We start from the raw sequence: 12,319 nt of genomic DNA on the forward strand, positions 1-12,319 counted from the left end.
ACGTTATTCAAGTATCACCCATCACCACCATCTGTTCCTGTAGAGTCAATTCTGACTCATAGTGGCCATATAGGACAGAGTAGAACTGCCCCATAGGGTTTCCAATGAGCAGCTGATGGATTCAAACTGCCGACTTTCTGGTTAGCAGCTGAGCTCTTAACCACTGTACCACCAGAGCTATTCAAGTAGGTATTCCTCTACCTCCGCCCCCCCCCCACCACCACTTTTTGCCTTTTAAACACTCATCGTGTCCCCAGGAAGGCTCTTCAGCTCTCCGATTACAAATAAAATTTGGAATGTATGTTGTGACTAACACTGATGGGGAATATGGGAAAAAATGTTTTAAAGGAGTCTGTCAGCAAAGACAGCATATATGGGCATAAAATGTTCTTTCAGCTCTCCGTGCATTTTAAACGAGGCTTTGCTTGGTGCCTTAGTTCAGGCAGAATGGTACATGGTGGTACTAGCCTTTTGTTAGTACCAATTCCTCCAAATTCTAGGGCTTCCAACTGCACTTTTCTTTAAGGGATGAAAAAATGGAAATGGGGAGGGGAGGGAAGGAGAGAAAGGCAGTATAACTGCAATCCCCTTGGCTCTGCACTAGAGACAGGGTGCGTCTACACAGAGCAAGCCCACTCCTGCACTTCAGGTTGGCTTTCCTTCTCTTCACCCCGTCACCCCCCTCCTTTTCCCGTTACATCCTTTGTCTCTATAACCTACCAAATAGCAGTTAGGTCAGCAGAGTTAAGGGAGAGGTAGAAATTCTGGACACTAGTGACCAGGATCTGTGTTAGTGAGAGGACCAAACCCAAAATAAACCAAACCCCCTGTTACCGAGTCAATTCTGACTCACGGTGACCCCATGTGTCACAGAGTAGAACTGAGCTCCGTTGGGTTTTCTTAGCTGTGGTCTTGACTGAGGCGGATCACCAGGACTTAATTCCACAGTGCCACTGGGTGGGTCCAAACTGCCAAACTCTTGGTTAGTAACCAAGAGCAAAGCGTCTCTGCAGCCTAGTGAGAGAATAGTATTTCCTAAATTAACAGAAGGAAAAAAAAAGACTGATTTTTTACTGATCCAGGAAAATTGCCAGGGCTAAGCCTTGCTAGGAGCCCTGGTGGTGCAGTGGTTAAGAGCTACAGCTGCCAACCAAACGGTCAGCAGTGCAAACCCACAAGGCGCTCCTTGGAAACCCTATGGGGCAGGTCTGCTCTGTTCTATAGAGTCGCTGTGAGTCGGAGTAGACTCGACAGCAACTGGGTTTGGACCCTTGCTAAAGAAGCTCCAATTTCCTGCAAAGAAGGTGAAAGCACCTCTCCTAAAGGTCTTTACTCTCTGATCTTCCTTCTCCTTCCCCGCCACTGTTTCACTCCTTCTACATTCATAGACCGCCCCCCCCAATTTTAAAAAATTATTGTTTGTTTCTCAGATGCTAAAAGTTATTTTCTTGGTATCTAGCCCATAAGAGAGACTTAGAAAGCACTAGTCTGTTTCACTCTGAATTAAATTCCAGTGAAAAGTGGTAAAGCACTCTTCTTATAACCTAAAATTTTAATGTGGCTCAGCCTAAGAAAATAACCATCTGGAACAGAATATATGCCCTCATGAGACTTTTTTTTTTTTCTGTTTAGACAAATCCTACTCCTCCTTCAAGGCACTGCTTAAGTGTTCTTGAAGATTTTTCAGGCCAGACATCAGCTCGCTTTTGCAGATTTATGTCTTAGCACTTCATTGGTAAGTAGTTCAGTGTTCATTTTCCCCAGGGTCCTGTGGGAATGCCCTACTCTTCTTTGTATCCCAGGGGCCATCAGAACCAGCCACATAGGAAAACCCTACTCTTCTTTGTATCCCAGGGGCCATCAGAACCAGCCACATAGGAAGTACTCAGTAAATGTTTGTAGAATGAATTAAAGTCATGTTTATCAAATTTAGATCGTGAAATAAACTTAAATTGTTTTTATTTGAAAATATAGAAGAAAATAGAGATTATCAGAATATACAACACGTAGTTTGGTTTTAGTAGGAGCCCTTGAGGGGCACAAAATCCTTGGCTGACAACTGCCAGGTTGAAGATTCCAGTCCACCCAGAGGTGCCTTGGGAGAAAGGCCTAGACTAACGATCTACTTCTGAAAACCCTATGGAGCATGGTTTGACTCTGACAGACATGGGGGTGCCAGGAGTTGGAACTGACTGGTTTTATAACACACAATAAGAGCAAGTACTGATTCGTGAGATGGTCATTTCAGGATTGTAGTCACAGCTGTTCCTTTCTCCTGGGACAGTTCCAGATACTGTAGAGACCCTCCTGTGGCCGGGTGAACTACGTGAACACAGTCACTTCATGAGGGGTTACTCCTGATGAATGAACACAAGGCACCTGAGATGAATAAAACAGCCCAAAGTCAACCCTTGTCCTCACATGAGCCAAACCAAACCAAACCCAGTGCTGTCGAATTGATTCCGACTCATAGTGACCCTATAGGACAGAGTAAAACTGCCCCACAGAGTTTCCAAGGGGTGTCTGGTGGATTTGAACTGCTGACCCTTCGTTTAGTAGCCGTAGCACTTAACCACTATGCCACCAGCGTTTCCACAGGAGCAGAGCTACTGTAAGTCTAGTCCCAAGCTCTTTTTTCTATGTTTTGCTGACTGACACTTTCTCACAGAATTGCCATTCAGGGCCCTGTGAGAAATGGCCCTGAAAATGGATCAGAGATCAAGAGAGAGCCCCCAAATTTTACATGGTCCTGGAAAAAGCCCTCTTACCACATCACCCAAATACACCAGCCTTACCACCACTACCAAACATATCTTTATCCCTATTTGTCTGTCAGACCAAAATTCCAGGACTAACTCCCAGCATGACACTCACTTCCCCGACGTTAACTTCTATCCGTATAAATTCTCTTTTCTGACCTCATCTCCAACTCCTGAAATCCTTCAGTGTTGGTCTCTGAAAATCATGGCCAGTAATCCACAAACTCCCTTTTGTTTTCACCTTCTTCCTGAAGCATTTCTTCCCTCTTTTGTGCTAACTGAACCTGGCGCCCCCTTGAGGCAGCCCTTGCAGTAGATTCCCTTTCCTTGTACCCACTGGATAGGGAAACGGGGTGGGGGCTGCCCTCTTTGCCCGCCGTTGAGACTTCTAGTTTGTTCTCCGTACCTATTTCACGAAAATCTTCATCCTTGAATCTCAGATCATCAGACGATTCTTCCAATCTCTCCTCCTTGTTGTAGCCATCTACTTCCCCAGGCCACACCTCCTCGTTCCTGGCATATGCGATTTCCTGACTAACTCTCATGGCCTCCAAAACTACTTCTGTCTCAAGTATTGGTTACATCAATACACGAATAGATGTCAATTCCCTGGGCTCTTCCGGGCCAATAATCGAGCCTTCACCGTACTTCAGGTACTCACTCCTGTGGCCATATCCTAGTCTTTGTTCTGACAGACACTGTCCCCCCTTCATGACCTCTATACGCACTTCCCAGGGCCACACGGCAACCTCCTACGTTTCCTGTTTACTTCCTGGAGTACTCCAATCCCATCTCTCCCTTGACTCTGTCATTCTTTTTATCCTTTATCTCTTATCTGTGATTCACACAAATATAACACACACACACACCAGAAGATATTTTAGCAATGTATGGAGACATTTGGGGTTGTCAAAATTGGGAGGTGGAGGCCAGGGATGCTGTTAAACAGCTTCCAAGGCCTAGGAGAGCCCTCCGGGGCAAAGAATTATCCAGTCTAAAATGCCAATGGTGACAAAGTTGAGAAAAAACTTTATCAGCTTCTACAATCCATTGATTCTGTCATATTTTATTGAACTTTACTGTTTGCTCACCTCCTGCCTTGCCCAGCTTAAATAACAAGACCAGGACATTTGCAGTTCATGAGAAAATGATGGTTGCTAAAACATACAAGCCTTACCCAATTACATTTATTCCAGTAAGGAAGCCAAAAGATTGTAATGTGGCTGTGTGTTGCAATAATTATGATAAAAATTTGGTAAGGGTGAAATTTAAGAGAGGGCCAGGACCTTTGTGAGTCACTAAATGGTAACACCAGGGGTTTTTGGTTGACACACTAGGGCCCATGTGATTTACAAAGTGGTAACCCCAGGGGTTCTCATTTGACACAACAGAACCCTTGAAAAGAGGCTTACCCTATAAACCTGAACTGAATCTTTTGGGGGAAGTTCCCAGTGTTGGTTCACGTGCTCCAGGTTTTAATTCCTTGATTGATAACCCCAAATCGATAGTGTCGGTCTCAAATCTCTGACCTGCAATTCTGACAGAGTAATCTCAGCTACTGTGGCGGGTCTGAAATGATAACTCTGTTCTACTCTGCTAAGCAAATAACTTTGCAAACCTGGGACTGCACAAAAGCAAAACAAAAACACATGTAGGTGATGGGAAGAAAAGGAATAGAGTATTGTTTTGCCAAACTTGCTTTTATACAAATGTAGCAAGTTTCAAAATCATTGTGCTGCTTTGTGGATGCTTTGTTCTAAAGATATTTAAGATAAGCTAGCATAGTAAACAAATGGCATTAATTGAAATGCTTGAGAATATTCACGCATTTAAGTTCACGATCCATGTTTAAAGACTTAAGATAATCTGAGTTACTACATTTACGAGTTTAGGTTTTAAGATGTTGAAGTGTTTAAGAGAATCAGAGGTAAATATGTAAGTTTTATTGTTAGCTTTATTACAGTTGTTATATGCCCAGGAAGTTTTTTTTTTTTTTTTTTTAATTAGGCTTACATGTTTGCTTTTGTAGAGACTTGAAGTTCTTGAAGAAATTCATTATATGAAATTGTGACTATAGCTGGAAACATTCACAGCAATGTAATTAACCAGGTCCGTAAAATGTGTTTAAATATTTAGGAGTATAGAAATTATTGGATTGATATATCTATTTGCTGAATTATAAACAGTTAAAATACATAATCATTCAAGTTTATGTATAGTGTATTTAAAGGTTTAAGTACATTTTGTTTGTGAAGTGTATAAGCTAACCAAACAATCAATAAACAAGTACACATTATGCTTAATTTCAACCTAAAAATGCTTCGATGTACAAATGAATCTACTGGATTTTTTGTGTTTAAGAGCTGAAGTAAAACAAGGTTTTCAACTTCTAGCCGTAGGAGATTAAATGTCAGCCACAGCGCAGGCTGCTGGTAGGATGGTTTCCCTGTACACAAAAGCCTCTGTGAATACTTTAAAAAAGCCCAGCTGACATCAGCCTGGATGAATGAAAACAATCTTTCTGAGGGAAGTGATGCTGAGGTCACTGCCAAGAATCTGCAGGAGTTAGGCAGTTCACAAAGGGGGCAGAACAGAGGAATGGCTGTGCACAGGGGATGGAAGGCTTCCAACATTATTGAGCCTAATGGATAAGACAGAATCCCTAGGGGGTGGACGTCAATATCCCTTTACTGGAAAACTATTCAAGAGGGGCAGCTAAGAAGGCTCCCCCCAGTGCCCCCTGCTTCTAAAAACTGACATACGCATACTCAATATAGTAAAAATGAATCTTTTCTGTGAAGAAGCCTGGGTAGACATTGCTGCTTGGGAAACGAAGGTGGCTTGTGGTCTGTGCTTCCTTCTCCAGAGCCTGGTGTCAGCTCTGTGGCTCAGGGACAGGGCTGTACTGTCTCATCCTCACCCCTCTCTCTGTCGTTTTAATCCAGTGTGCTCATTTCCTGACAGACAGTGGCACTGTGAACTTTCTTGGCTTTGTGCACATCTAGCCCTCGGTGGCGAGAGCAGTACCTACCGGAGCAGCCACTCAGACAACACCTGTAGGACATGTGGATGGAGATCTGTAAGTGCAAGAATGCTTTCTCAGGGCTGCCTCCTCATTCTCTGCCTTACTTCACCGACCAGGCAGAATGGACCCTTCTGAGGGCCGCCAAAATCCCTTCTGCCTTACACACAGGCAGCCCAGTTGGCCCCCTCGGTGCTCAAAAGAAAGAAAGTCTCCCAAAGGAATGTTGTTTAAAGGTATAGATGGCCTCTGTGTACTTAGTCCTTATTTTTCATGCTGAGTGTCCTAGGTCCTGCCCCATCCCACAGAAAAGACACAAGAATAAAGGAATGCAAGAGATGGGTGAGTAGGGCACCAGGTTGATTGATTCTCTCTCTTCTACTTAACTAGCCCTGTGACCCTGAGCAACTCACTGATCTGCTCTGTACATCTCTTTCCTTGTATGTAAAATGAGCAAACAGTGAACAGCTCGGTTGTTAAGGGAAAAATTGCTGGCTCAAGTTCACCCAGAGGTACCTTGAGAAAAAGCCTGGTGATCTACTTTAGAAAAACCAGCCATTGAAAACCCTATGGAGCACAGTTCTACCCTGACACACATGAGGTTGTCTTCAGTCATGAGCCAGAATCTACTCCATGGCAACTCTTCTGTACATATGCGTATTGTTTAAAGTCAGGAAAGGTGTTCATCAGCGTTGTATTCTTTCACCATGCCTATTCAATCTGTATGCTGAGCATATAATCCGAGAAGCTGGACTATATGAAGAAGAACGGGACACCTGGACTGGAGGAAGACTCAATAACAACCTGCATTATGCGGATGACACAACCTTGTTTGCTGAAAGTGGAGAGGACTTGAAGCACTTACTAGTGAAGATCAAAGACCACAGCCTTCAGTATGGACTACGCCTCAACAGAAAGAAAAAAATCCTCACAACTGCACCAATAAGCAACATAGAAAAGATTGAAATTGTCAAGGATTTCATTTTACGTGGATCCACAGTTAATACCCATGGAAGCAGCATTAAGTCCAGCACAACTAGATGGTGCCCAGCTACCACCACTGACTGCTCTGATGGGGATCACAATAGAGGGTCCCAGACAGAGCTGGAGAAAAATATAGAACAAAATTCAAACTCACAAAAAATACCAGACTTACTGGTCTGACAGAGCCTGGAGAAACCCTGAGAGTATGGCCCAGACACCCATTGAACCCATTATTGAAGTCACTCTTGAGGCTCACCTTTCATCCAAAGATTAGACAGGCCCATAAAACAAACAATAATACGTGTCGCTCAACCATGTATATGCAACTAAATGGGCCCACCAGCCCAGGAGCAAGAACAAATGGAAATTGGGAACCCAAGTTTGAGAAGGGGAGAGTGTTGACAACCAATGTCACAAAACAATATGTGTATTAATTGTTTAATGAGAAACTGATTTGCTCTGTAAACCTTCATCTAAAGCACAATAAAAAAAATATATTAATGGGAAAAAGGAATCAAACAACACATTGCATTGGGCAAATGTGCTGCGAAAGACCTCTTTAAAGTGTTCAAAAGCAAAGATGTCACTTTAAGGACTAAAGTGCGCCTAACCCAAGCTATGCTATTTTCAACCGCCTCATATGCATGCAAAAACTGAACAATGAATAAGGAAGATGGAAGAAGAATTGACGCCTTCAAATTGTGGAGATGGCGAAGAATATTGAATATACCATGGACTGCTAAAAGAACAAACAAACCTGTCTTGGAAGAAGTACGACCAGAATACTCCTTAGAAGCAAGGATGGCAAGACTGTGTCACACATATTTTGGACTTGTTGTCAGGAAGGATCAGCCCCTGGAGAAGGGCATCATGCTTGGTAAAGCAGAGGGTCAGTGAAAAAGAGGAAGACTCTTAATGAGATGGATTGACACAGTGGCTGCAACAATGGGCTCGAGCATAGCAACAATTGTGAGGATATCACAGGGACAGGCAGCGTTTCCTTCTGTTGTACATAGGGTTGCTATAAGTCAGAACAAACTCGATGGCAGCTAACAACAACAACAAATATATATAGAGAGAGAGAGAGTTAAAGACAACAAGGCCTTATAAGTTTGCAGTGTGAAACAAAGAAGATAACGTTTGCAAAGGTTTAGTGAAGTCGCTCAAGTGCTGTGGGCTGTAAAATGAAAACCAGTCTCACTTGGTGGATTTCAAACTGTGTTGCAGAAGGCTGTAAACTTTTTTTACAGCTATTTCAGTGGTTCTACAAATGTTTAATTCTATTTAAAAAAAATTTTTTTAAGCCTTTATACATTTAAGTACAAAATAATCCCAGTAAAAATGTCTACATGCCTAATTTTAACTCACTGGAGACAAGGCCAGATATTTTTCTGCTGAAAGGATTGACCGTGTCTACATCTCCAAAGTTCTTACTAATGTGCCATTGATTAGGGCCATTTTAGATCTGAAATACTTTTTATTTCCTTGGTAAACAATGCTGAACTTTATAGGGGTTTATGCTCAGAAAACGTGCCAAGAGTATAATGGACTATAGTTGAGCCAGTATCCAAATTCTGGGGAGACCATGGGAAGCTTTGATGTGCAATTCAGACCGAGTTTGCTAATAAACCAAAAACCAGACTGAGTGCTGCCTTTTTTTTTTTTTATAATAACTTTTATTAAGCTTCAAGTGAACGTTTACAAATCCAATCAGTCTGTCACATATAAGTTTACATACATCTCACTCCCTACTCCCACTTACTCTCCCCGTCTTGAGTCAGCCCTTTTAGTCTCTCCTTTCTTGACAATTTTGCCGGCTTCCCTCTCTCTCTATCCTCCCATCCCCCCTCCAGACAAGAGTTGCCAACACAATCTCAAGTGTACACCTGCTATAATTAGCTCACTCTTCATCAGCGTCTCTCTCCCACCCGCTGACCAGTCCCTTTCATGTCTGATGAGTTTTCTTCAGGGATGGTTCCTGTCCTGTGTCAACAGAAGGTCTGGAGAGCATGACCGCCGGGATTCCTCCAGTCTCCGTCAGACCATTAAGTTTGGTCTTCTTATGAGAATTTGGGGTCTGCATCCCACTGCTCTCCTGCTCCCTCAGGGGTCCTCTGCTGAGCTCCCTGTCAGGGCAGTCATCGATTGTGGCCGGGCACCAACTAGTTCTTCTGGTCTCAGGATGATGTAGGTCTCTGGTTCATGTGGCCCTTTCTGTCTCTTGGGCTCTTAGTTGTCATGTGGGCTTGGTGTTCTTCATTTTCCTTTGCTCCAGGTGGGTTGAGACCAATTGCTGCATCTTAGATGGCTGCTTGTTAGCATTTAAGACCCCAGACGCCACATTTCAAAGTGGGATGCAGAATGATTTCATAGTAGAATTATTTTGCCAATTGACTTAGAAGTCCCCGCAAACCATGTTCCCCAGACCCCCGCGCTTGCTCCGCTGAGCTTTGAAGCATTCATTTTATCCCGGAAACTTCTTTGCTTTTGGTCCAGTCCAATTGAGCTGACCTTCCATGTATTGAGTGTTGTCTTTCCCTTCACCTAAAGCAGTTCTTATCTACTGATTAATCAATAAAAAACCCTCTCCCACCCTCCCTCCCTCCCCCCGTCGTAACCACAAAAGTATGTGTTCTTCTCAGGTTTACTATTTCTCAAGATCTTATAATAGTGGTCTTATACAATATTTGTCCTTTTGCCTCTGACTCATTTCGCTCAGCATAATGCCTTCCAGGTTCCTCCATGTTATGAAATGTTTCAGAGATTCGTCACTGTTCTTTATCGATGCGTAGTATTCCATTGTGTGAATATACCACAATTTATTTACCCATTCATCCGTTGATGGACACCTTGGTTGCTTCCAACTTTTTGCTGTTGTAAACAGAGCTGCAATAAACATGGGTGTGCATATAACTGTTTGTATGAAGGCTCTTGTATCTCTAGGGTATATTCCGAGGAGTGGGATTTCTGGGTTGTATGGTAGTTCTATTTCTAACTGTTTAAGATAACGCCAGATAGATTTCCAAAGTGGTTGTACCATTTTACATTCCCACCAGCAGTGTATGAGAGTTCCAATCTCTCCGCAGCCTCTCCAACATTTATTATTTTGTGTTTTTTAGATTAATGCCAGCCTTGCTGGTGTGAGATGGAATCTCATCGTAGTTTTAATTTGCATTTCTCTAATGGCTAATGATCGAGAGCATTTTCTCATGTATCTGTTGGCTGCCTGAATATCTTCTTTAGAGAAATGTGTGTTCATATCCTTTGCCCACTTCTTGATTGGGTTGTTTGTCTTTTTGTGGTTGAGTTTTGACAGAATCATGTTGATTTTAGAGATCAGGCGCTGGTCGGAGATGTCATAGCTGAAAATTCTTTCCCAATCTGTAGGTGGTCTTTTTACTCTTTTGGTGAAGTCTTTAGATGAGCATAGGTGTTTGATTTTTAGGAGCTCCCAGTTATCGGGTTTCTCTTCATCATTTTTGGTAATGTTTTGTATTCTGTTTATACCTTGTATTAGGGCTCCTAGGGTTGTCCCAATTTTTTCTTCCATGATCTTTATCGTTTTAGTCTTTATGTTTAGGTCTTTGATCCACTTGGAGTTAGTTTTTGTGCATGGTGTGAGGTATGGGTCCTGTTTCATTTTTTTGCAAATGGATATCCAGTTATGCCAGCACCATTTGTTAAAAAGGCTATCTTTTCCCCAGTTAATTGACACTGGTCCTTTGTCAAATATCAGCTGCTCATACGTGGATGGATCTATGTCTGGGTTCTCAATTCTGTTCCATTTGTCTATATGTCTGTTGTTGTACCAATACCAGGCTGTTTTGACTACTGTGGCTGTATAATAGGTTCTGAAGTCAGGTAAGGTGAGGCCTCCCACTTTCTTCTTCTTTTTCAGTAGTGCTTTGCTTATCCGGGGCTTCTTTCCCTTCCATATGAAATTGGTGATTTGTTTCTCTATCCCCTTAAAATATGACATTGGAATTTGGATCGGAAGTGCGTTAAATGTATAGATGGCTTTTGGTAGAATAGACATTTTTACTATGTTAAGTCTTCCTATCCATGAGCAAGGTATGTTTTTCCACTTAAGTATGTCCTTTTGAATTTCTTGTAGTAGAGCTTTGTAGTTTTCTTTGTATAGGTCTTTTACATCCTTGGTAAGATTTATTCCTAAGTATCTTATCTTCTTGGGGGCTACTGTGAATGGTATTGATTTGGTTATTTCCTCTTCGGTGTTCTTTTTGTTGATGTAGAGGAATCCAAGTGATTTTTGTATGTTTATTTTATAACCTGAGACTCTGCCAAACTCTTCTATTAGTTTCAGTAGTTTTCTGGAGGATTCCTTAGGGTTTTCTGTGTATATAATCATGTCATCTGCAAATAGTGATAACTTTACTTCTTCCTTGCCAATCTGGATACCTTTTATTTCTTTGTCTAGCCTGATTGCCCTGGCTAAGACTTCCAACACGATGTTGAATAAGAGCGGTGATAAAGGGCATCCTTGTCTGGTTCCCGTTCTCAAGGGAAATGCTTTCAGGTTCTCTCCATTTAGAGTGATATTGGCTGTTGGCTTTGCATAGATGGCCTTTATTATGTTGAGGAATTTTCCTTCAATTCCTATTTTGGTAAGAGTTTTTATCATGAATGGGTGTTGGACTTTGTCAAATGCCTTTTCTGCATCAATTGATAAGATCATGTGGTTTTTGTCTTTTGTTTTATTTATGTGATGGATTACATTAATGGTTTTTCTGATGTTAAACCAGCCTTGCATACCTGGTATAAATCCCACTTGATCAGGGTGAATTATTTTTTTGATGTGTCGTTGGATTCTATTGGCTAGAATTTTGTTGAGGATTTTTGCATCAATGTTCATGAGGGATATAGGTCTATAATTTTCTTTTTTTGTAATGTCTTTACCTGGTTTTGGTATCAGGGAGATGGTGGCTTCATAGAATGAGTTGGGTAGTATTCCGTCATTTTCTATGCTTTGGAATACCTTTAGTAGTAGTGGTGTTAACTCTTCTCTGAAAATTTGGTAGAACTCTGCAGTGAAGCCGTCCGGGCCAGGACTTTTTTTTGTTGGGAGTTTTTTGATTACCGTTTCAATCTCTTTTTTTGTTATGGGTCTATTTAGTTGTTCTACTTCTGAATGTGTTAGTTTAGGTAGGTAGTGTTTTTCCAGGAATTCATCCATTTCTTCTAGGTTTTCAAATTTGTTAGAGTACAATTTTTCATAATAATCTGAAATGATTCTTTTAATTTCATTTGGTTCTGTTGTAATGTGGTCCTTCTCATTTCTTATTCGGGTTATTTGTTTCCTTTCCTGTATTTCTTTAGTCAGTCTAGCCAATGGTTTATCAATTTTGTTAATTTTTTCAAAGAACCAGCTTTTGGCTTTGTTAATTCTTTTGATTGTTTTTCTGTTCTCTAATTCATTTAGTTCAGCTCTAATTTTTATTATTTGTTTTCTTCTGGTGCCTGATGGATTCTTTTGTTGCTCACTTTCTATTTGTTCAAGTTGTAGGGACAGTTCTCTGATTTTGGCTCTTTCTTC

At 41.6% G+C, this 12,319-nt stretch overlaps 1 protein-coding gene across 12 annotated transcripts in view; it reads left to right on the forward strand.

The window, feature by feature from the left end:
* The window catches only part of LOC126071864 (OX-2 membrane glycoprotein-like), a 317,661-nt gene that overhangs the window by 211,989 nt on the left and 93,353 nt on the right, over nucleotides 1-12,319 (forward strand). For 2 of the 12 annotated variants that reach the window (XR_007516400.1, XR_007516406.1), the window contains one exon: nucleotides 1,633-1,735. The exons of 4 other annotated variants lie outside the window; for them this stretch is intronic. Coding sequence is in view for 1 of the 8 variants with exons in the window: in XM_049876303.1 (XP_049732260.1) it covers nucleotides 1,633-1,676 (44 nt within the window). In the remaining 7 variants the exon portion in view is untranslated. Of the gene's footprint in view, nucleotides 1-1,632; nucleotides 4,749-4,788; nucleotides 4,869-5,704; nucleotides 8,989-12,319 lie in introns of those variants that run through there. 6 more of the 12 variants (XR_007516398.1, XR_007516393.1, XR_007516399.1 and 3 more) reach the window with 6 other exon arrangements.

Source organism: Elephas maximus, chromosome 1, assembly GCF_024166365.1.
Source record: "Elephas maximus indicus isolate mEleMax1 chromosome 1, mEleMax1 primary haplotype, whole genome shotgun sequence".
NCBI classification, from domain to species: Eukaryota; Metazoa; Chordata; class Mammalia; order Proboscidea; family Elephantidae; genus Elephas; species Elephas maximus.